General features: G+C 33.0%; 6 protein-coding genes across 6 annotated transcripts, besides 8 other annotated features; 5 read left to right on the top strand and 1 right to left on the bottom strand.

Moving 5' to 3' along the window:
• Nucleotides 1-490: 490 nt before the first annotated feature.
• Nucleotides 491-2384: a mobile genetic element.
• Nucleotides 540-688: a mobile genetic element.
• Nucleotides 1021-1280: a mobile genetic element.
• Nucleotides 2385-3847: 1463 nt separating the features above from the next.
• Nucleotides 3848-3920: a mobile genetic element.
• Nucleotides 3921-4338: 418 nt separating this feature from the next.
• Nucleotides 4339-4434: a mobile genetic element.
• A 446-nt stretch (nucleotides 4435-4880) lies between these two features.
• Nucleotides 4881-4917: a mobile genetic element.
• A 695-nt stretch (nucleotides 4918-5612) lies between these two features.
• Nucleotides 5613-6512: a mobile genetic element.
• Nucleotides 6513-7004: 492 nt separating this feature from the next.
• Nucleotides 7005-7042: a mobile genetic element.
• A 105-nt stretch (nucleotides 7043-7147) lies between these two features.
• On the top strand, nucleotides 7148-8377 carry TVAGG3_0470270 (major facilitator superfamily transporter; the record flags this gene model as incomplete). The annotated part of the gene is made up of 1 exon (XM_001308701.2): nucleotides 7148-8377. One exon carries the CDS (start codon nucleotides 7148-7150, stop codon nucleotides 8375-8377), a length of 1230 nt encoding a protein of 409 aa, XP_001308702.1.
• Nucleotides 8378-8646: 269 nt separating this feature from the next.
• Nucleotides 8647-10124, top strand: TVAGG3_0470260 (uncharacterized protein; the record flags this gene model as incomplete). Its single annotated transcript, XM_001308702.1, has 1 exon — nucleotides 8934-10085. One exon carries the CDS (start codon nucleotides 8934-8936, stop codon nucleotides 10083-10085), a length of 1152 nt encoding a protein of 383 aa, XP_001308703.1.
• Nucleotides 10125-10517: 393 nt separating this feature from the next.
• Nucleotides 10518-14717, top strand: TVAGG3_0470250 (uncharacterized protein; the record flags this gene model as incomplete). Its single annotated transcript, XM_001308703.1, has 1 exon — nucleotides 10613-13300. One exon carries the CDS (start codon nucleotides 10613-10615, stop codon nucleotides 13298-13300), a length of 2688 nt encoding a protein of 895 aa, XP_001308704.1.
• Nucleotides 14718-16636: 1919 nt separating this feature from the next.
• Nucleotides 16637-17893, top strand: TVAGG3_0470240 (SNAP receptor protein; the record flags this gene model as incomplete). The annotated part of the gene is made up of 1 exon (XM_001308704.1): nucleotides 16916-17563. One exon carries the CDS (start codon nucleotides 16916-16918, stop codon nucleotides 17561-17563), a length of 648 nt encoding a protein of 215 aa, XP_001308705.1.
• An 89-nt stretch (nucleotides 17894-17982) lies between these two features.
• On the top strand, nucleotides 17983-25227 carry TVAGG3_0470230 (beige/BEACH-related family; the record flags this gene model as incomplete). The annotated part of the gene is made up of 1 exon (XM_001308705.1): nucleotides 17983-25227. The coding sequence occupies one exon, from the start codon at nucleotides 17983-17985 to the stop codon at nucleotides 25225-25227; it is 7245 nt and encodes a 2414-aa protein (XP_001308706.1).
• Nucleotides 25228-25250: 23 nt separating this feature from the next.
• Nucleotides 25251-25954, bottom strand: TVAGG3_0470220 (SNAP receptor protein; the record flags this gene model as incomplete). Its single annotated transcript, XM_001308706.2, has 1 exon — nucleotides 25288-25935. The coding sequence occupies one exon, from the start codon at nucleotides 25933-25935 to the stop codon at nucleotides 25288-25290; it is 648 nt and encodes a 215-aa protein (XP_001308707.1).
• Between the last annotated feature and the right edge of the window lie 44 nt (nucleotides 25955-25998).

Below are 25998 nucleotides of genomic sequence, written 5' to 3'. Positions count from 1 at the left end.
TATCTTATATGTTAGTTTGGCATAACTACCATGAGTTATCTATATGTATTATATTTACTATTAGGTTTGAAAATAATGTTTATTATTAAACAAAGCTATCGATCTATTTTCTGATAAACTATTAAGGACGTACGATGAAGTGACTACAGCTGCCCAAGTTGGGCTTTATTTGAGTATCACCGATCCTAAAACGCTTCATGATAATATTATTTACATTAATCACTGAAAGCCACACAATGTCGAAAAAATATCAAGGCAATATCTTATCGGATCAACAGTCTATATCGTCAGGTTATAAACATACAATTTACACATCTTATTAATATTCTTTAGAACAATTCATCATTAAGTTTCAGAAATATGGAATCGAGTAAAAACTTGAATAATTTATTTAATTTTCCAATTTTTTCAAATTACATATGCATATAAACATAATTTATGCAAAATATGTACAAAAAAGCGAAAATAAAACATATACAAACCGATATATTAGGGCTGTACAAAATCGAGAAAAACATTGCCGTGCGGTAATATAGGGTCAAAAAAATCGCGCCTCGGCGGCTCCGCCGCCTCGGCACTATTAAGTGCGCATTATATTTAATATGTCCTTCTTTTTTTTCTTTTTCTTCTTCTTCTTTTCCTTTCCTTCTTCCTCTCCTTCCTCTTCTTTCCTTCTCCTTCTCTTTTTACAACAACGTCGAAGATCTTCGAATTTGATTGTTGGAAAAGCATCTATTTCAGATAAAGGATGCCTTTCTCACAGTCAACATACGAGGGTCCTGGCTGAAACGTTCTCAAAAAGCCTGAGATGGTAATTCTCTGATCACTCATAGCTGGGCAGGTAGTCATTGCTGACAATACCTGTCTTTATGCATGCACGCTTTCATGTATATGGGTTTACACTATCAATTCGCAAAGTTGTTCCGAATTCTTCCAAAATGGAAGGACCCGAAACAACTTTGCTTGTTAACGATACAGACGCATTACTTTGCATTGATACTGTGCTGAGTTGTGTAGAAAGTTTGATTAGAGTTGTTTTGTTCTGGTATCTCTCATCTTCTGATGAGAGAAATCAAAGCAACACAACTCTAATGAGTTTGTTTTCACTCATTTGTATGTAGGTTTTTAGTTCGATTGGAGCTGCTTCATAATGAGATCTCTCATCAATTGATGAGGGAGATCATAACAAAGCAGCTCCAATGTATATGCTCGTATTAACCGGGTTGTAATGCGTTGTAACGTCAGCTTGTAGTTCGTTTGGGGTCACTTCACATTGAGATGAGAAGAAATGATTAAAGGACTCTGAAAGGCTTTGGCCGTTGATGTTGTAATCGCATTACTTGGAACTAGCTGGATGCTAAGCTGTGTAGAATGTTCGATTAGAGCTGTTTTGATATGATTTTTCTCATCATAAGATTGGAGGAATCATAGCAAAACAACTCTAATGGGTTTACCATCATCTACTTGTATGTAGATGTTTGGGAAATTGTCTTGTTAATCGATTTTCGAGATGACTTTCAAATGCTATAATCAAATGACAAACAAGTCTAAGATTTCTCGACAATACATCAAATCATGATGTTTGTAAGTGCGATGAGATTAGAGTTTTTGAAGGAATGACAAGAGAAGTAGGGAAGCTCGGCATTCGCCGAGCAAATTAAAAATTAACGTATGGATTAAATTTTAAGAGGAATTCAATTTTAATTACGGGTTGTTCAAATATTGATTAATATAAATTTATTAATAAGAATAAACAATTTTTGTTTTTGAATTTATTCAATTTATAGCTTTACATATAGTTTCAAAATTGTACAACTATGATTATTTCAACAAAAAAATATCTTACTTTTTCACTTCACTTTCACCCTCACTTTTTCCGTAATTCAAATTTCAACATTATGTATTTTAATTCCTTATAGTATTTTTAACATAATTAATCAAATAATAATTGGAAGTTCTGAACTCACTTTTTCCGTAATTCAAAATCAAAAATATGAATAATATATCTATTTATTATATACTAATGCTATTTTCAACTAGAAGTGAGGTACGGTAATCTTACGGATTCCCGTAACTCAATTTTACGGAAAAAGTGCAGTAAACTACTCAATTTACGGAAAAAGTGTCGTAAACTATTGATGTGGCGGTAAAATCACGGTAATTCACGGAAAGTTATATGCGAAAATTTGAAATTATACAAAATCGAGCGAAACACTTTTAAATAGGTTGTTCTCGTATTTAAAATACTATTCCCAGATTTATTGTCGTCAGAATATTTCCAAATTTTTGCCGATTTACAAAAAATGATTTACAAATTCCTAAAAAAAGGAACCGGTGTGCGGAAACCTCGGTAAATTACCGCGGTTCCCGTTGGGACTGCCATACGATATATTAAGGAAATGCTTGAATTGCCTCGATTTGAAAAGTTTACCAAAAGCAAACATGATTCATCTTATATACTAAGCAATTCTTGCTTGATATTATGGAGTACTTTTATTAGCAGAACATTAAATGAGCAACTAAAGTTCGAATAAATTTAATATATTCAGGATTAAATGTATCATTATCTTCATCATTATTAACTATATAAATTCGATTTTCACATTTAGATGTAGATAAATGAGATAAATATAGATATTTTTCTTCATATTTGATATTTTCAGTAGTAATACCATATGTTATATAACCTTTACTCTGAACATAACGATTTTTAATTGTAAATGAATCTGCTGCATAATTATCATAAAGCATTAATCCTCGTAGACAGTCATTTCCAAATATAGAACAGTTTTCAATTGTTATATTTCCATTACAAGAAATTATTCCAGAATCTCTCGTGCTCATTGTGTTATTCAAAATGTTGCAAAAAGAAACTAAATAAGTATATCCAGACATATGAGCTATTACCCCACTATAAGGTTTGGCGGTTGTATTTTCAATTGTACATAATGAAACTTTTCCTGAACTTCCAAGAATATAACCTGAGTCACTACTTGCTATATATTGACTGATATTTGTTGATCTAATGGAAACATTTCCGTTGGATGCACGTATTGTGTTCTGTGATTTTTCGTTTCCACAAAGACAAATAGATGAATCATAGACAAAATTTAGTTTGGTTGTATCTATACAATCTGTATAGGAATGATGTCCTCCTCTGAAATTACTTGCAGTTGTTTGTGAAGATAAAGAACAAATTTTGTGTTGTACAAAAGAACTTCTGCAGCTAAAATAAACACTGCCGCCATTACTTGTACTTGTATTGTTATTAAAGTTGCATTCCGAATGTAATACTTTGATGCTGTCAGATGAATATTTGATTGCACCTTCTTTGAAGTCAAAGAAGAAACTGAGTAAGACAAAACATTCTTGATTGTTGATAGGTACTGAGCAATTGATGCATGTGACTGGATCTGGCTGATTCTCTGTTTGGTAAAAATAAGTCCAAGAATCAAATGGAACAACATACCTCTAGATTTTATCTCATAATTTTGTAAACTATTCAACTTTGGTATTTTTATAAATTGAAAAATTGGTAAATATTGAAAATCGAAAGCTATAGATATGACGATTATTTTTCAAAAAAATCTTGAGTATATAGAGAGCGTCATATAAATAGTTCTAGATGAATACTTAAATGAAACTATTAATGGGCAATTTGTATAATAGAAACAGTAAGTAATAGTACCTAAGAAAAGAAAAGGAAAGCAAGATATTGTTAAATTAAATTTATATTTATTTAATAATTTTTCATACGATTTGCTAACCAAGGTGAGTTAGTATATGTTTGTTCGGTACCAAGGGTCTGTACCAATTGGTACGCAAACAAACATTTTCTGACACTTTGTAGCCTCCAATCATTAGTAGAAATGGGAGAAACTTTGTCCGAATAACTTATCATTTGGACAAAGTTTCTCCCAACAATTTAGCCAATGATTATTATATTTCAATGATTTAATCAGCTCTCTCCCTGACTTTTTCAGTAAGATCAAGATGTCCAAGCAAAAACAGATATATGGATGGAATTGTTGCATGCGAAAGACTAAATTATGTTTAGTCCCACACATGCAACAATTATCACCTAAGATTGGAGGAACCTTCAGTTAATCTGTTGAAAATTAGATTAATTTTATTGATTTATAAGAATAATTGGAGTATGTGAGGTACATGCTCCTGATAATTACTTCACATGCTTCTATTATTTTTATAAAATGCCATACATTTGGGTTATTTCTTTCAGATTAACCCGAAGTTTGCTAGTTTCAGCATGAAAATGAACGGGTAAGGGCTATATACCAATGTGTAGCCCTCACCCATGTATTTTCAATAGAAATTGGAGAAACTTTGTCCGAATGATAAGTTATTAGGACAAAGTTTCTCCTATTCCTACTAGTAATACGAGCCTAAGATGTACTGACTCCTGATCAGTACCTCTCTGACTTTTATTAAAAAAATAAAGTTCTGCAATTTGTTTCTGAATTAGGAACTTTGACAGACAAGAGTGTATTATGCACTCTTGTCGGATGTTATGTGTCATTTCTGTAAACATTGCCTCTGCATGTATTCCACAGCATATTCCACATTCATAACTTACAATTTGCATTTGACTGTTTCGATTATTTAGGTCACAATAAAATATTAAAGGTAAATCCAAAAGAATGCAGTGCTACAGCTGCTAAATTCTCTGAAACTTTTAGGAAGTGATAAATAAAAGCAAACTCAAGACGGAAGTGCTCATCATACACAAAGTCTAGACAGGGATGATCAACATATTGATGCTCAGAATACTAGCACAGGTAAAGAACTTTCCGAACATTTTTGGAAAATGATCGAAAATTTCCTTGTCTAGTGTCAAAATTCTGAGTATAAATTTAGCTCTGTAATAAACAGAAATTCATCAAAAGTGACATCTCTCAATTTTTTGACATTTGTAAATTCTAAATTGAATGAGAAAAATGAAATAATACTAAGCATAATACAATATTCTAGATTTAATTATAATTAGGGAAAAGTTAGTTTTGAGAGTACTTTTCATAGGCATATAGAATGAAATCTTCTGAAAAATAATATCACATAAACTCATATTATTTTCTAATATATAACTATTTTATATAAAAATCAAATTCAATGATCTTAAAAGCGAATGATAAACCTCAAAATTTACGAATATAATGAGTGGGAATATAATGCTTATCTATCATAAAACCATATGAAATATCAATTTTTGCTTTACGCCTAATTTTTGACGACAATTAGCAAAAAATGTTAAATGTTAACACTCAGTCCATTTGAATATGAAAAATAAAATTGACTTTGATTAAATGTTTTTATTTATCATGCAATTCTTCTTGCGACCAAAGATTTGAATAAAATTTCAAAAAATAAGATAGCTTAAAAAATAATATACGGTAGTGTTTACTAATAGATGAATAGTATATAAATTCTATTAAAATGGATTTGATCCAAAAAAATATATAAAATTTGATCATAAATAAAATCGTTTTAAATTACTTCTTCATTTAAATTATAACAATTATTTTTGATTTTATATTTTTTTGGATCAAATCCATTTTAATAGAATTTATATACTATTCATCTATTAGTAAACACTAGGCAAACCCAAATTTTAGCTAAAAGTGACAGGGGAAAAACGTTTAGTATTAAAAAAAAAGACCGATGAGAGCTTCGTTCGAAATATAGAGGGAACTGAGAATGCGCAACCATTCTCAGGGAATATTGGATGCTATTCCCGTTCCCTCTGTATGGAAAATTGAGGTTTTCAAAGGGAGTTAAAATAATATCAAATTTTACTAATTTACATCAAAATACAAAAGTATTTGACAGCTAAAATTAGTTACTTTAGCAAGCCTATCAATACCCTTTTACGATTATTGTTACTTTTTCGAAATAAAAGTAAAAACAAATTTATACTAATTTACTTCAAAATACAAAAGTATTTGACAGCTAAAATTAGTTACTTTAGCAAGCCTATCAATACCCTTTTACGATTATTGTTACTTTTTCGAAATAAAAGTAAAAACAAATTTATACTAATTTACTTCAAAATACAAAAGTATTTGACAGCTAAAATTAGTTACTTTAGCAAGCCTATCAATACCCTTTTACGATTATTGCTACTTTTTCGAAATAAAATAAATTTATTATCAAAAACCTTTTTTTTCTTAGTAAAAATAAACGAAATTTTTTACCTTATGAACTTTTGATGGAAATATGCAAATTTAAAATAATAAAGAAAGCCGCGAGCGAAGCGATCGGCTTAGTTCGAAGATTTTGATTCAAATCTTTGCTGATCTGTAATTCGCGGAAGCCGCGAGCGAATCGAGCGGCTTAGGTCTAAGATTTTGATTCAAATCTTTGCTTATATTCCTTAAATTCTTTATGAAACTCGCAACAGTTCCATAAAAAATTTTAAATTCTAAACTGTCGAAATTACCGATCGGTAATCACACTCTTCACGGGTGTGTCACTTTTAGCTAAAATTACCCCTACTCGTAAACACTACCGTATATTATTTTTTAAGCTATCTTATTTTTTGAAATTTTATTCAAATCTTTGGTCGCAAGAAGAATTGCATGATAAATAAAAACATTTAATCAAAGTCAATTTTATTTTTCATATTCAAATGGACTGAGTGTTAACATTTAACATTTTTTGCTAATTGTCGTCAAAAATTAGGCGTAAAGCAAAAATTGATATTTCATATGGTTTTATGATAGATAAGCATTATATTCCCACTCATTATATTCGTAAATTTTGAGGTTTATCATTCGCTTTTAAGATCATTGAATTTGATTTTTATATAAAATAGTTATATATTAGAAAATAATATGAGTTTATGTGATATTATTTTTCAGAAGATTTTGTGTTCTTCTTCAAAATTTTATTTTTTATTAAAAAGAATCTTTACAAAATATACATTTACTTTAATTAATATTTAAAAACATGCTCTATCAAAAGTTCCAAAAATTCAATATTTTAGCTTTTCTGAGGTGTCACTTTTGATGAATTTCTGTTTACAACAGCTCTACCAAATATTGTAATTTCGGAATATAAAATGTTATTTGATCTAAATAAAAGTGACTTTACATATTTTTTTTTGAAATTGAAAAAAACATTTCGATTTTTCATGCATAGTCAGACAGCGATATACGCGTCTGTTGCATGCATCATGGGTGGCAGTTTCATATTTGGCAACTCCATCGCTTTTTCGGCTCTTACTATGCCCGGAATTATTAAATATTTCGAATTAAAAGAAATCGAAGCAACATTATTCAGTTCGTTAATTGCTCTTTTCGCAATTGCAGGTCCTTTAATATTCCAACCATTTATGGTAATGAAAGGAAGAAAGTTTACATTTTGCCTAATTACTATTCTTTCCCTTATCTCATGGCTATTATTCTCTATCGTCACGCCTTCGACCAAATATCTGATATTTATTCATAGAATATCAATAGGAATTGCCGTAGGAGCTTATTCTTTTGCAAATCCAGTTTATTTAGTCGAACTCGCAAATGATCACCAAAAAGGTCTTTTCGGTACTTTGAACCAACTCGGTATTTCTGCCGGAGTTGTTTCAGCAAATATCCTTGGAGGCCTTCTTTATTGGCGATATTTTGCAATACTAGTACTTATACTTACAATTTGCATTTGCCTGTTTTCATTTATAATTGCTGATACTACACCTGCTCCAGCTAACGAGAAAAATTCAGGAAACGGAAGTTATTCTTCATTATTCTCGAATTACAAATTAGAGCTTTTAGAAGGCGTCATGTATCAGATATTCCAACAGTTCTCAGGTATAAACGGTATTCTTACTAACGCAGGAATGCTTCTGAATGGAAGTACGACAGCTGCAACATTTGGAGCTTCTGCTCAACTCATAGCCGTCTTCTTCTGTTCTTCAGCGATTTCTTACCTTGGTACAAAAAAGATTTGGATAATCGCATGCTCTGGTGCTGCATTATCCTTATTAATTTTAGCCGTGTCACAGACATTCGATTTAGGCCTTATCGTTAACGGTATTGCAGTGTTCGGATTCCAATTATCCTTTGGTTTCGGATTAGGACCTCTTCCATTTACGATTTCTCCTACATTATTCCCTGATTCTGTCAGAGCTCAGGCTAATTCCATTCTCACCTTGGTTAACTGGCTCTTGGCCTTCATTGTTATATCCATTTTCCCTTCAATGCTCAACTATTGCGGATTGGGAATTTCTTCAATGATGTTCGCTGGTGTTATGGTGGCAGGAATTATATTTGGCCTCAAACAAAGCGATATCAGAGATCAGAACTCCGAACCATTCGAAGCTGACGTAGAATTAAATAATGAAGAAGATAATATTGATCACGAGCTATAATTTTGTTATTGTATAAAGATTGAATTAAAACCATATCTTTTACCTTTCAATTTTAGAAATTTTTTTTTGTAATACAGTAATCGTAAAAGAATTTTCAATGGAATATATGTGTTTATAAGTTTTATCTTCCAGTTTTAGTTGGATTTCGAGAAACCATTTGAAATTTTTCAACAAAGGAGCGATACTCATAAACACAGGCGATCGAATGCTTACACATTTTTAGTAACTAGGAATCCATTTATTTCATAATGATATTTCTACATTTGATCGGTAATTCGAGTCATTGAATGATTAAATGTAAGGAATAAACGTGTTAATGTATGAGCATTTTGATTGTATTTCCTATGGAGATTGCATTTCCACAATGTAGAGGTAGTTGCATTTATTTGGAGAAATTTGATCTAAAATTTGAATGTCGTTTCTTTTTCAGGAGGAAGTGCCTCTAAAGGTAAAATTTCAGTTGTCTACTACTGTAGAGAGGAATGATAAGCGGTTGTATGCGCTTTGGGCTATCATTTCTTTCATTACAATAGTAATCTCGACTCAATTTACGATGATGACTAAACAAAACGCAGATGAAGTCCATTACATCGAAGGTGTTTCATCGTTTAGTGAATCAAATGATTATAACTGCATATTTTTCCTTACAAAACAAACTTCGAAAGCAAAAAGATTAGCTATCTACTTAAATGTTTACGATTCGAATAATTCAGTTGATCCATATGATGAGTATTTCGCTTTAGAGTCTGTTATTGATGTAAGTATCGGAAATACGAAAACTAGAATCCATAGATCTTATTCTTCTATACCATATGGCCGAACAGAGTTAATGACTACCACGGGAAATAACATTTCTCACGTAATCGGACAGATTTTTCTTACAGGAAGATTCAGAAACACAACAAAAATACAAATTATCGAAATTCATAACAGTATTCGTTTTGAACGTCTTTCATATATAATTTCCAAAGCATTTAGCTTTGAATGTTCCATAGTTTTATTCCTTTTCGCTTTTTTATTAGCAAATAATTACAGCCCAATAGAGCCTACGCAAATTCTTGCGTTACTACTCATCGCATCTACGACAATACTACTCCTTTTGTTCAATAATTATCACACAGCTTTCATGCATGCAGTAGAATTATTTTTCAAGGGAGAAACTCAGTCGCTAACATATTTGACATTATTTGCGATATCTACAACATACATTCCGAGCTCAAAAACGATTCCAAGTTTGATTATTGGAGTTATTTTTATTATATCCGACGGAATCTTTTTATTGACATCAGATTCCTTAGTACTAGCCAGATTGTTTGATAGTAACTATGCGATCTGGATGTTTTTCTTTGCTGCATCTATTGTTTTTAAGATAACAATGCTAACAATGACGATGCACCATCTTATTTTTGCCTATTTCCAGGCGTCTACCTCTCAGAAAACCAATATATTTATTACTATTGTAATTCTTATCATTGTTGCCCTTCCAAAAATGATTTCCATCGCGTATGTCGCCAATGAGAACTTGTCTGTTAGTTCAATATCATTCCTCTCTGACTATATTATACAGGCTGTCGGAGCAATTTTGATTATCGGAATTGTTTGGCCGACAATTGATTTTGACGCGAGCAGTGGAGCAACAATTAAGAGAGCGAAGAGTCAGGAAGACCTTGTTGAGTTGTTTGGTTCTTCCCAATTATTAGATTTATAATTTTTTTGTTTGTATTATTTTTATAAAGTATGTTTTTATCCATTTATATAATGAAATATGTATTAAATTTTTCTATAACACAGATTTTTAACAGATAGAGTTTGAATATATGTTAATATTTGTTTTTCATAAAGCTAAATCGATGGTTCGTGTAATGAGAGCATAAGAATTTCTATAATTTTCACATATTAATACTATAAACTATACATTGCCATTTTATGTTCTTTCGATGAATTAATAAATTTAAAGTTCAAAGAGTTGAAAAGTGGAGATTTCATGAACTGACTTTACTAGTGCTCTAGAACTTGATTCCAAAATACGAAGATCAAAAACTGGCAAATTTGACAATGACAGCAAGGATTTCGAAAATAAAAGCACTTTTCATTCAATTCAAATGTGACATTTTATTATTGTCTAATTTTTTGATATTTTGTTTCTTTGGTATGTGTGAGACAATTTGTTTTTTCAATAGTTAATTGAATTGGTTTTATCAATTATAAAATCCGTAAGTTTTTCAAGATAAAAAAATGAGCAATGATTCTATCAAATGGTGGAATGATTTTATAGGAGTACAAGCTGATGATGTCATTCCATTAAAACCTTCCGTAATTGAATTGCAACAAATACTCTTTCAAAAATCTCCAGTTATAACAAATGGAATCGAAAATCCTTCAGACAATGATACGTATTGGGATGATTTGCATAAATTCATTATGAAACTTGCAGATGATCAAAGTATTTCTCATCCAATTTCTGATTTTACGTCATTTGTTTCATCATTACACAAGATTTCAAGTTTACTCAAGATTACGAATGTTAAAGATGCAATACTACTCGCGAAAAGGCTGTGTCCCAAAGAACCAGCAGACTTTTTCTTTAATACATTCCTTTTCATGGTATCAGATCCTCTTTTAGCGATCAATGTCATGTTCTATATGAACGCGGAGAATATTGAACCATGGACATCACAAATTCGATATCCGGGTCAATTTGAAAAATTTTTTGATTTATTCGTTACGTATTTACAGCCAACAGGTTCACAATACGACGACAACTATATCCAGTTCCGAATCATCCTCTCTGATATGATTGTTTCCCTTCTTTGCGATCCAAACATTGATTTTCTTATGAAAGAAAGATATATTGAGAACACATTTGTCCGATTGCTGAACCTTGTTAGTTACACAACTTCTGATGCTAATACAGTATTCTGCCGACTGATCATCAAGTTGTTTGATTACTACGTAACAATTCACACTCGAATTGAAGACGACATTCTTGTGATGATCCAAAGTATTTATACATCATCGCCACCGAGTAAATCATCGCGTAACATGACGACAGAGTACATTTACAGTTTATGTTCTCGAGGAACTATCACACATCGTGAAGCTGCAATCATTTTAACAGTTGGAAACATGTCTATTTTCGATATCAAAATTCTTTATTACATCGGTCTTGACAACATTGAAGCTCGTTCTCTTGTTATCAAATATCTTTGTGAGAAGTTTGTTAATAGTAAGATTGATTGTTATGCTATTGGACCACTTATCTCAGACTTGCTTCGAAGAGAAAGAGATAAAGATATCAATGAATTTTTCAAAGAATTCATCACAAAACTATTTGTTAAGATCTCTGTTTGTGGTCGCAAATCAAAGTACGTTCGCCGTGTTTTATCTATTTGTAGTCTTCTTTCAACATATTTCCATGATTTGGATGACATTTGGACACACATTGAGTCCAGTGCTAATTCAGCATTTCTTACAGGTAAATCTGATTTTCTACGTGATTATTTCAAAGTCGGAAAGACAGAAAAAACTAATGAATCATTTAGCAAAGAACTTAGTCTTTTTGAGAAAGTTCGTCCTCTTCTTAAAACTTATCCATTCAGGCAAGGAAATCACAAACTTTATGAACTTGACCAAAATGATGGAAAAGTTCGTCCATCAAAGAAACAGTCTAAATCTACAATTAAAGAACTCAAAGAAATGGGTATTCCTGATCATCTTATTAAGTTCTTCCATATCACAGAACAAGTCAGTGCTATTTCACAGATGGCATCTATATTCGAAATAGAAGATTTCATTGACAATAAAAGAGACGAAGTATCACAAATCAAAGTTCGTATGAAACGTCCTAAACTTGCTAAATTCAACATGGACTCATACGAACTTGAAGGTCGAATGCCTATTGTTGGACAAGTTACAATGATGGCGCGAAACAGAGAGAAGATTTATCGATTTCAAATTGATACAATCAATAAAGTCATAAATCTTGCAGTTGAAGTTATTGTTACTCTTAAGACATATGATGGTATCATTGGTGATGTTTACACACTTTCATCTGAGTTAACAAACCTCGGAAAGTTCGACAACAAATACAAGTTGCTTAAAGAAAGAAAAGTACTACTTCGAAAGAGATGTGAATACATTCAGAACAAATACAGATGTAAGAATTACAAAGCAGAACTTGTTCAAGTTTTCTTCAAACAACAACTATCATTCCATGAAGATGTCCAATACTCATCTCCATCATCATTCGACACTCTTGTTCGTGAAGTTTTATCACGAAGTTCGCACTTCAAAGAAAGATTCAAAACAGTATCAAGTGAAGTTGAAAACAAAAGTGCAGAAGATATTGTTTTGTGTGCACAATCATTTATTGATGACATTGCAAACTATTTGTCTCTTAAACGAGACAGTAACCTCCAAGTTCTTGATGTTGTTCTAATTCGACTGTTTTTCGAGAACAGTTACTACATGAACAAACGTGCACAACTTGCAAACTACCAAGAATACAACAAAACATTCATTGTTCGCTCGTACAAACTTTCAGTTCAACCTATCGAATCTCTTGGAATTTCAACAAAGTTCATTGGGAAACGTCGAGGCATGCGTATCTGTGACTTCTTCCGTCATTCAGAAGAACGATTTCCATCAGTTGAATCCATCTCTGACAAACTCTGTCCTCTCGACATCAACAGTCTCCTTTATCGCGTGAAGAAAGAACTTGAGAAAAGAGTTGACCAAAGTGATATTGAACCTATCTTCCTTGGTCTTCTTGTCACATCTCCTCCGAACAACGCTATCAGTGCTGCTCTTTCTCTCGAAAAGTTCGGTGTTATCAACAACTCAACACTTTTTGCTGATGCACGACAACTATACATCAACTGTGTTAACATGGTATTTCGATTGAGTAATGTTAAACAAGTTTAGTTTCTAAATAAATAAAAAATTGTTTTGTACTTTACCTCTATGATTTTCAAAAAATTAAATGAAATGAGGAGATATAATAATTTGTGTCTCATAATGATATAATAATATACTAATTATGTTATTATATACCAAAGTTCATCTTATTAAAAAAAAAATTAATTATAAACAAAACAGTATAATATTATATATTAAGCATTGTTTGATTGATACTATGATTGTTTATTAGGAGATGATAAAGGAACTATTAAAGATCGAATAAATTTAATATATTCTGGATCAAATGTGTCATCTTCTTCTTTTATTATTTTATTTTCACCATTATTAACCATAGGAATTAAAGCTTCGCAATTAGATGTAGATAAATGAGATAAATTTAAATATTTTTCTTCTGTTTTGATATTATCCATAGTAATATCATTTGGAATAGATGGAGTACTCTGAACATAACAATTTTTAACTGTAAATGATGATCCATCATTGTAAAAAAGATTAAATCCTGATGGACCATCATTTCCAAATATAGAACAGTTTTCAATTGTTATAATTCCAACACAACAAATTATTCCATAAGATGTTGTACTCACTTTGTTTTTCAAAATGTTGCAAAAAGAAACAAAATATGTTTTCTCGTTCACATGAGCTAACAACTGAGATTCAGGGTTGCATGTTGTATTTTCAATTGTACAAAATGAAACTGATGCTGAATCATAAAGTGCATAACCTGAGGAATAACTTGCTATGCATTGACTGATATTCGATGATCGAATAGAAACATTTCCATATATTACAGATATTGTTGATATTAGTTTTTCGTTTCCACAAAGACAAATTGATGAATCATAGACAAAATTTAGTTTGGTTGAATCTTCACAATCTGAATAGGAGTGATGACCACCGCAATCACCTGCAGTTGTTTGTGAAGATAAGGAACAAATTTTGTGTTGAACAAAAGAACTGCTGCAGCTAAAATAAACACTGCCACCATTACTTGTACTTGTGTTGTTATTAAAGTTGCATTCCGAATGTAATACTTTGATGTTGTCAGATGAATATTTGATTGCACCTTCTTTGAAGTCAAAGAAGAAACTGAGTAAAACAAAACACTCTTGATTGTTGACAGGTACGGAGCAATTGATGCATGTGACTGGATCTGGCTGATTCTCTGTTTGGTAAAAATAAGTCCAAGAATCAAATGGAATTAGGGTTGTTAAAAATATCAAAAATTAGCGTTTTGAAGACACCATGGTGTCTTATAATTTTCCCTTCCTTATTGGCGTGTAGAAATAAATGCGCCAATAGATTGAAGAAGAAGAATTGTTTTTCTCTTAATGAACTTTAATCATTTTGATATAAGAATATTGAAAACATTAATATAATTTCGATTTCGGAAATTAAATTTCCAAATTTTTTGTCGATTTCGGAAATAACAGGATCCCGCATCCAACACGCAACAACAAAACACAAAACACACTTTTTGGTTCTTTCATCGTTTTAATCGTAATTTATGTAATACATGATTTGGATAAATTTTACAAAAATAGAACCTATATTATATTCTTTTCAAAGATTCTTACAAATCATCAAAAATAATTGTATTTTAAAAAACGATCAAATTATCCTTTCATTATTTTAAACTTAAATTAGTTTTTATGATTGACTAAGGGTTTCGTTTTGCGAAAAAACGTACAATACGCAATTTCGCTAAAAAACATTTCGCTAGCAATTTCGACCTTTGACTCCACTCAAGACGTCACTTTTTTAATTTTGCGGTATCATATTTTTGGAAAATCTTTATGAATATTATATAAAAAGTCTCTTTAATATCTATATTTCATATTTTTATCGATTTTTAAAGTTTTTGCGAAAAGTATTCAATTATTTTTGCTATTTTGTCGGTAAATGTCAGATTTGCGACATTTTCTGATATGATATTCAGATTCTACGTTGATAATAATGCTCATAGAACCCTCTTGCTATTGTGTCAAAATTGCGAAACCGATAGCAAAAATATCTCGCAATATCAAAATTGAGATATTGAGTGAATTATGCATTATAGAGATTAAAAATCTGATTTGTGAAAACATCTCATCAGTTTCTAGCTAATTCAAAAATCTTTACTATCTTATTCGATTAAAATGAAAAGGGAATAGTTTCATTATGCTTTAAATGACAGCCTTATAATATAATCATAGTTTTCGCTCAATATGCAGCATTTTTTTTTCGAAATCTATGGTCAATGTCCTAAATACTGATTGCTTTGCATTCATATCTCTTACATTTTCTATACCCACATCACTATTCATTGCTATTCCTATCTTTTTCATTTTTGTTTGTTTCTCATAATTTCTCAAAAAACACGATAACTTGATATTTGTAAATATCATACTTTATAACGTAAATAAGAACTTCCTATAGAAAAGCAGTAATGAAAGAAAATCTGAAATTCATAAAAATTACAAGTTTCTGATGACAATTAGCTTAATTAAACCAGGTACAAGATTATATAATTGTATTTTCTATCCAATTATCCATATAATATCTTATCCAGAAAAAATAACTTGATCAATACCAAATGATTTTTTAACTAGTAAATAAAGTATTTTCTTTACACACACATTGTATATCATAGTTTTTTTTTTTTTGGTTTCGCAAAACATCCAAAAACAAATATGCTATAAAAGTGACAATTTTAGCAAAACGAAACCCTTAGATTGACTAAAGCAATCATATTTATTCATCATAATAAACAAAAAAATAATATTTGAGAGTTATTTCAAAAAAAACACATTGAATTTATTAATTTGTCTCAATTTCAGTATTATAAATTTTTATAATTTCAATATTTTGAAATACACTTTTTAATATTTCAATATTTATGATATTTCAATGTATTAAGTGGTCTCAAATTGAGCTTCTCAAATATAAGTTGGCCTATTCAAATAATAAAATTAAATAATATTTAAAATAATAAATAAAAGTGATTGAGGTCATAGCAAAACGGCTGTTTCAGTCATTAATTCTTAAAAATAAAAAGGGTAAAAACTAAATAAAATGGGTAAAATTCAATAGTGTCTGTGCTATCGTTCAATTTGAAGGTTCTTTTGAAACCGCAAGACACATTGAATTTTTGAATAGTGTATTATGGTTTGACAGACACCAATGAAAAAAATAAAATGATATTTATTTTAAATATATAAGATCCTTATATAAAATATAAATATTTTATCGTTTTATTTTCTTGTTTTAGAAATGTTTTTTATTGAAAAATCAATAAAACTAACTCCAAAATAAAATTTTTGATCTAAAGACACTATGATGACACCAGGCAAATCTTCCAAGACACCTATCGTCGGGAATCTAACAACCCTAAAATGGAACAACGGACTTCTAGATTTTATCACAAAATTTTTGTAAATTATTCAACTTTGGTAATTTTTACAAGTAAACAATATGAATCAAATTCTTTCATATCTGCAAAGATAGGAAATTTGATATTTTAAATGCTTTACGTTTGATATTCAAATAATCATAGCGGAGTACTTTGTATTGTGGTTTAAAATATGAAAACATTGAAAATTTATGAAAAAAAGGTTTTGACATTCAAAAAATTCTTCGATGATTTCATATACAGCTGTTGCACGTGGCCAGACAATCATTGCTACATACTCACCAGATGGAACAGATTTAAATAGAGAAGCTCAGAAGCTTTTGGAGACTCCACTTGAAAAAAATGAACAAAGAAGGATGAATCGTTTTATTTTCACATTTCTCAAGAAAAATTCACTTGTTTTCATATGTGCTTCTAGTGCAGATGATCCATCATCTATACCACTGCAATATTTGGATAAATTGTCTGATAGATGGTATTTAAGTTTCTACGAAGCATCAAAGAGAGCCGGACCAAATGGCCTTTCTACTCAAACAGCCGACTTATTCAGAGCAGTCTTGGACGATATTTCAACAAGTAATAATAAGGCAGAGAAAATTAAGAGAGAAATGGAACAAACAACAAGAATCATGACTGATTCGATGCAAAAAGCTATTTCTAGAGGAGAAGATCTGGAAAATCTCTCCAATAAAACAGAAGATCTTTTATCTACATCTGTAGACTTTAAGAACCAAGCGACAAACCTGAAAAATAAGATGAGATGCGCGCGATACAAATCCCTTGCTTTCTGGGGCATTATTTTACTTGTAATTATTTATTACATTTTAACAAAGATTTGTGGTGGTTATAACTTAAAGCCACGTTGCTTAAAATAAATATCTGTAGTTTATGTCATAATGCTAGCTAATCTTAAGGTTATTTTTCAAAATATCGAAAATTTGTCTTGATTTAACATATTTAAAGACAAATGGAGAAGGCAATCGATAACCCATATTGAGTATGAAATAACAATATTAGTTCTCTAGACCGATTATGCATATATAATGAATTTCGAAGTGTAACGAATATTTTTTAATAAATTTTTCTTTTATTGTGTAAGGAATTGATTAGACATAGATAACTAATACCGAATTAGCATTTTAATTACTCACGGTTACATATTTGAAATCAGATACCATTGAATTTGAAACAAAAAAAAGTTTTCCCAAGATTTTAGAAAATTTATATGTTCTTATGTTTAAATGTAATACTCTCAGAAATTCAAATTGAATGTTTGTCAAATTTTTCAAAGTGGATGCATTCCCTCACCAACATTATCAACGCTAGTGGGGGAGAGCTGTATCATGTTACATTAATAAGATATTTTGATATGCATCCTTCGGGCAAGAAATTGAAAAAAGGAGCTCCTGAACATGTTCAAAACTTAATTTCGCAATATAATATACAAAAGGTTCAATTAAAAAATCTTAAAATGGCATTACAGGAAGCTCGTAGTTCCATTTCGCTCAATAATATTCTCGAGCAGCAATATCATTTAACAGAATTACCAATAATCACTGTTTGTAAGTCATGCCAGAGTTTATTAGATGATTTAAGTTGTGGAAGACCATTATTTTCATCACCAGATTTCACTATTATCGTATTTCAAATAGTTGGAGCGATTGGAATCATTTTAAGAGATCAGATACTACAATACTATACAGATTTTGGCAAAAACTGTTTATTTCATGACGATGATTGGCTTATTATAGTAGAGCCTCTCAAATATTTAATAGCTTTACAAGATCCGAAACTTGCACCGGATATTGTTTCTCTTTTGCCTCTTTACTGTGATACATGGAAAGACAGTAGTGTGATTGTCACAAATAATAACAATGATTACGTTATCAGATCTCTAAAAATGTTTATTAACAATTTAATTACGAAATGTGTTGATTTATACGATATCCATGACGATTCATGTGTAAAGTACCTAACAGCCATATTCCATTCATGGCTAAACTCTCATCCAGAGATTTCTCTTGTTGCGGAATTATTAATCTTCCTAAACTCGATAATTAAGATCATTCCTTTACTACCTCCGTCCGTAAGACGCGATATCCTATACCTCGCGTCCTGGCTCCTTTGCGAACAACCGAAAATGAACATTGCTGGCCTTGATTTGACCTGTTTGACGGCCATCGCCCTGTGCAATGAGGTCGACCATCAACCATGTGAAGTGGCCACTAAAGCTTTTTGCGCTTTTGTGAAACATCTCATAAAAATTAACCCAACAGCGTTCGATGACTTGGATAAACTACCTGTCCCGGATACTTTCGACTTTGACAAGCTCACAGAAGTGAAATCTCTTCAATCCAACGATGTTCCGGAAAAATTAACAAAACAAGTCGACATGTCAAGGAGATTGACCACGACATTAGCGAAATGGGATGCTTTCCTCGTCACTCTGAGTGATAATCTATCACAGGATCCCAACGTTTTGAACTTTGTCGCTTGTACAATGGCATCTAGTTGTTACAGTTTGATCGGATTTGAAAGGTTCATCAGAATTTTGATAAACAACAAGACCAACCCTCATATCGTCGATTCTTTCCTTTACAAAATTACAAATGTATCTCCTGCAAAGACATATACGATACTTGATGAGATTTCCCAGTGCGAGAACTTGTATACACATGTTGCTTTGATAAGAGAACTGTACAACAAAGGAAAAATCGTTCAATTGATGAAATCAAATCTAATGACAGTACTTAGAGCAAGAAGGAAGCATGAGGATATCAATGGATTGGATAAATTCGTTGAATTATTGTATAATTCTGAGAAAACTGCAGGTCATTCCTCAAATTTTGGACATCTCGTTTTTGACATGTTAATTGATGGAGGCCACAACCAACTTATCGATTTCTACGCTGTTAATCCGCTGACAATTTCGATTTTTACGAATATTATCAATAAATTGCAATTATTCCTCATAAAAATCAAATCTGATCCACAATTCATAGATGTAACAGCGACAATACTTGCCAACCTTACAGCTTCCATCAGTTTCTTGGAATACGAGAACTGCCAAACGATTGTTGAAAATATTTTCCCAGGAACAGTTACAATTATCAAAAACCTAAAGCCGCAGGATGTTCTAGATAACTTCTTAGACCTTATTTTCCACATGACTATGAAATTTCCGGAGTTTTTAGACGCATTTGCGAATAATGAAACGAGAACATACAACGTTCTCAGGTCAGTCATCAATGATTTCCAAGCTACAAGGAAGACAATACTTCTTCTGATCTCCATTTCCCTTGGATTCATAGTTGAAGATTATATGGTCATTCCCTTCAAAGATAGCCCTCATGTTGTATGTGCGCAAGCCCTTTACCTTGCACTGAGATTATCTGTTAACTCAGAATTTGCTCTTTCATTGATAGAACTCGCAACAAAATTATGTGCCGAAAATCAGTCGAACGCTTACTCATTCTTTATGGCTGATTTTGTTTCTTTCGCCTTGGAAAACATAAATGACATCAATTTGACCCACAAAGCCATAATGTTATACAGAAATATAACAAGATCGTTCTTTAACGCACAAACATTCAACGATACGATCAACGCGATCAAGAATGTTGAAGGCGATATCGTTATCGGCCAGCAAGCTCTATTAGAAGCTCTCACTTCCATGGTTTTCGAAGTTTCTCATCCTCCTGTTGACTCTTTCTTCCACATTGACAGGGGATCGATATCAAAAGCGTCTGTAGAACTCAAGATCCCGGTGTTCTCTTTCGCTACGACCATCAGAATTCCGAAAAAGAGAGTAAATCTTCTCAAATTTGGAGAATTAGAGATTTACATCAGTCCAACAACGATAGAAATGAAGACAAAAGCGGAGATTAATGCCTTTGATTACAAATTAAGGCCGGAAAGATGGCATCATCTAGTTATTATTTTTAATATGAAACAATGTACGACATATGTCAACAAAACCCTTGTTTTCACCACTAACTTCCACTTATTCGAGCCAGGAGTATACTCAATTACTCTTGCTGATGGAATAAATGGAGATATCGGACCAACATTTTTCTTTTCAACGATAGACCCAAAAGTAATCTTCTCAAAAGCAAGCAAATCGTCAAGACCAAAGGACGCGCTGGCCGCTTTCATCCCTCTCAACGTAAATGGCAAAGTTATTACCGATGTAGCACCAAATACAACTGCAGAGCTTGATGGTAGCTGCGTTCCGTACACTACAACACTCTCAGATATCATTATGTACCCTGGAATTCTCAGAGGATTCATTTCAACGCTCAAAATTATTGTTTCCGATTACTGTAAACAGGCTAGCGCTACTCCTCAGATCTTTAATTCGCTTCTGTCGATAATTATACACATAATAGAGCTTCCTAATGGTATCCAAATGTTCGAAAAAGAAGGCGGAATCATATTAATCGCTGGTTTCTTATTATTATCAGTTCCTAATGTATTCGCTCCTAATGTCATCATGAACATGTGCACATTGTTCAAGAAGATGGACTCCAAAGTGCTAAAACAGCATATGAGACAACATATTTTCGAATGTTTCTCAATTATTCTCAAAAACGACCTTCCTCTTATCAAGTACTACTTCCATGACATACTTCCTCCCCTTGTAGCATTTCCAGAATTCAAACAGGACCATTACATTTCCTACATTTACCAAACGGTAGCATGTCAGACCACAGATGAAGTGAAAGACCTTATGTGGGGATATTACTCCCTGTTGACAGCCAAAGGTATTCCAGATAGAGATGCCGAAGCATTGTCCCTAATTTTCCTAAATACAAAAGATGTCCATACAAGAAACAAAATCTACGAATTACTTGTCAAGGCATTTTCAGACAAGTCAAGAGTAGCCCTCAATTTCGTTGTCCAAGAGATTGGAATCCTTCCATTTGCTCAATCTTTAAGTTCCGATGACGAAGACTTCCGAAATCAGGTTCTACAATTGATATCTTATTTATGTATATCGCCAATGGTCAAACTAAAGTTCGATTACGTCTCTCAATACTTAAACCACGAAATATCGAACAAACAAGTACAAGAAATCTTCAAGATTGCCTTCAACATCAATTCCTGTGATGAAAGAAGCTGCATGGAGATCAGTCCTCTTCCAAATCCAGAAGTTTTGTTGTTATTCTTCGAATTATTCGAGAGAACAGACAAATCTTTCTACAACAACGCTCGTACAAAGATCTCAAAGTCCCTGAGAAACTGTCCACACGATTTCGATAAGTTCAACGATGAATGTATCGATTTCTTAAAATATTGTTTCAGATTTTTCTCAGTAGACGACCATTTGATCGAAATATTGACTGATTTCACGAGTTCTGCGCTTGCCTACGAGAAGTACAACCCTGTTTCTGATATAGTTTTCATGATTTACAAAACGAAATCTCCAGGATTCCTCGGAAAGTTCTTGGGAAGACTCCTGGATACTGTAACAACATGCAGAAGAACAAAGAACCAGTTGCTGAACGTTCTTTCCGTAGCAATTCAGTCATTATTGTTCACCCCTGTAGACAAAGAGACAAATTACGCTTATATCAATGAAACTCCGGATCCTGAATTATGTAATCCGCTTCTGAACTGTATACATTACGTAATTACTCTGGATTCCACTTGTTCTATCCAAATTAACTCGAAATTCTCGATCAAAGCGTTTACGGCGTATTGCCTCGTAGCGTGGGAGTACGGAAAAGACAATATCGAGGTGTTCCATAAGAGCTACGACCAGATTTCGAGTATGTCCTCATTTATCAGCAAAAACGTGTTCAACGAGTCGATAATTTTCTTTGTAGACGCTCAAAGGAAATTGATATCGCAAGGAAATCTCATTGGCGAAATCCTGGAAGCGAGTGCCAGTCAAGAAGTCAGTTCCAGGCTTGTTGAAGCGTTTTTACGTGATGCTGAGTCGAAGATCAAGTACTACGTCGACGAATTCTACGAGAAATATAATGAATTTTTGGTTAATTTCTCGAAAGAAAATGAGTACTCGATAGATTCGATTACAGACAACAAATACGAAGAATTCATGAAGCACGAGAGCGAGAGTGTCGTATTGGCAGAGCGCCATTGCATTAATTTAGCCAAAGCTTTCATGAAATCAGCTGATTTGTCAAAGAAAGATGAACATTGGAAAGTTTGCAATGTCTTCGATTCAGAATTCAGGCCGATCTTCATGACAGTCAACAAGGACTTCGACAGACACTTAAAAGCCTCTGCAATAAGAGATTCTATTCCATTCAATTCCGAAAACGTGACACCTGAAATTAATTACAAGAGAATTGTTCCTTATCGTATGCAGAGTAGTGCAAAGACTACGATAGAGTCAATTCCTGTAACATATGTCACTTTATTAAAGAGATATCGCGGTACAATCAATTTAACCGAGAGAGGCTTCTTCTTCGACGGCGTAGAGGTCAGTGATGGCATCTGTACTCCAATAGAACCAGGGAAAACTCCAGAAAACAAGTTCGTCGAGCTAAAAGTTGACGATATTGATTTTATCTTCCAGAGAACTACATTACATGACGATCTTGGCGCAGAAGTATTTTACGCGGACTCGAAATCATACCTATTCCACTTCGATAACCAGAAATCTCGCGATAGATTTTTGGAAATCATGAAGATGACAGATACAAGAGAGTTCTCCTTCTTCCAATCGATCATAAAAGGCATAATTACGTCCGACCAATTCGATTTCTTCGCTCTTTGCCGCAATACTTGTAAAGGAATCACTCAAAACATTCCTCCCGACGAATTACTCGAAAAAATAGGAGCTACGAAGGCATGGTTGACCAGAAAAATCTCAACATTCAAATATTTGATGATTTTAAACATATTATCAAATAGATCGTTTAATGATGTGAGTCAATACCCTGTTTCCCCATGGATTCTCAAAGATTACGATTCAGAGAACATCAATCTTGACGATCCACAGGTTTACAGAGATCTTTCTCTGCCAATTGGAGCAATGGACGAAAAGAGACTGCAAAATCTATTAAGTAACATGTCAGAAATACCCGAAGGTGCCCATGATTACTGTTTGTACAGGACACACTACTCAAATCCTGGATATACGATTTCATACATGATAAGAGTTGAACCATTCACTACTTTGCACATATCATTGCAAGCAGGTCACTTCGATATAGCTGACAGACTGTTCAATGATATCAAAAGGTCATGGCAATCCGTTCTGAATCTGAATAGTGACTATAGAGAGTTAATTCCTCAGCTTTTCTGCCAGCCATCGATATTAAAGAACGAGAATGGCTTCAATCTCGGTCGTAAGAATAACGGAGAGAGAGTTGGCGATGTCAAATTACCAAATTGGGCGAAAAGTCCTGAAGATTTCATCGTAAAGCATAGAGCAGCACTTGAATCGGACATTGTTGGTGAAAAACTCGGTAACTGGATTGACTTGATATTCGGTGTCGATCGTTGTTCGAAGAAGAAAAACAATGTTTTTCATAAATTCACTTACGATGACTTTGCAATTCCTTTGTTGTCAACAGAATTTGGTTCGTTAGTCAGGAATCACTGCGCCAATTTCGGTATCACGCCAACGCAGCTCTTTATCTCATCCCATCCTAATAGAAGTCCGAAATCAGCATCGGCTCCTTCGACGTCACTTTTATCTGGAAGCAAGTTCCCCGCTCCGATTATTTTCTTCAGAAATAATTATGTACTTACTAATGACGGATTATTCTACGACCATTCGCAGAATGCCTTACAGTTATCGGCCACCACCATGGTACAGACGAATATAAATGTCTGCACATCATTCTCCATGTCCGAAAACTACATTTTAGGCCTACATTCCTCTGCATGCGAAGTTTACTCATTTGCAAACTTGCAGAAGAAGGTCAAAACACTGAGACACCCTGGCGGCGATGTCACAGCTGTTGCGGCATTAGGTAGCTTGGCACTTACAGCAGGTACTGACTGCACTGTGAGGATTTTCAGAGCTCCGGCATTTGATTTGTCACAAGTTATCACAATAGGAAGACGTCCATTGACTCATTTGTCTGTATCCGCAGTACTCAAGACAATAGTATGCATAGACAAATCCCATTGCCTACATTTATCCCATTTGGTCAGAGAAAGTATGAAATTCGACCGACAACTTACATGCGAAGGCAGAACAAGCCACTGCTTGGAGACACTAGACTCTGGATTCATCGTCGCTACATCTTGCATGAAGGATGAACCGAAATTAAACACAATCATCGAATTATTTGATACAAGACTGGTCAGAATCGGATCAGTTGAAGTCAAAGGAGAAGTTATTGCCATGTGCGATGTCTCCACATTCTCCAAATCGATGATTGCCCTACTTCTTGAAGAAGGAAAAGTTGAATTTGTCGAAATTCCAACAATGACAGTCGTAAGTACTGTTTCCAAAGGAATAATTGGAAAGACAATATTAAGAGCATCTCCTGATACAAACAGTGTCCTTACTGTTATTATTGATAACCAAATTTGCGAAATTTCACCAAAATTTTAGAGAAAAAAATATTTTTAAAATGTATGTATAAATAAATTTTAAAAAAATATAAAAAAGTCTTCATTTCTTCTTTCCTGCTGTAGTTGCGATGATAATAATAATTATGATGATGACAGCTGCAGCAACAGCACCACCGAGGATGTACCAGCGATATCTCTCCCAGCACATCTTCTGTTCGACCTTCTTTGCTGATCTTTCGAAGGCTGATGCGTGTTGTTGAAGGGCTTCTGACTTTTCCTGCATGACTTCGAGCTTCTCACCACGTACGAGAGCATCGGCAAGGTTCTGTGTCATGATTTCCTGTGTGGCTTGGATGTTTCTGTTGATTTCGGCAATCTTCTGTTGCTGTGGGTTGTTTAACTGTGTAAAGATCTCCTGGATTGTTGGTCCGAACTCGCCTGACTTGGAGAGTGGGCCGAGTGAGGCGTAGTTTGGATACTTCATGACAAACTTTTGATAGATCTGATCAACAGCGTAGAAACGAACGTTGCCCTTAACATCCTTGGTTGTGAGGATAAGAACTGTAATCTTGTTGGAACGAGAGATGAGGGAGAAGAGATACTGCTGCTGTTCGAAAGAAACATTCTTGTCATCAAACTTGACTTGTTTAAGAATGCCAGGAACAATTTGGCTCATGTTACCTGAGGCATTAGAGAGTTCTGCAATGATTGTGTTTTGGTATGCAACAGCACCGTATAAGAAAGACATTTGAGTTTTTTTGTTGTATGATTCGTCACTTTTAAGATTTTTTTACAATGCCAAAAAAAGTTA

This window comes from Trichomonas vaginalis, chromosome II (genome assembly GCF_026262505.1).
Source record: "Trichomonas vaginalis G3 chromosome II, whole genome shotgun sequence".
Classification (NCBI taxonomy): domain Eukaryota; phylum Parabasalia; order Trichomonadida; family Trichomonadidae; genus Trichomonas; species Trichomonas vaginalis.
This window is presented reverse-complemented; position numbering and strand designations above follow the sequence as displayed.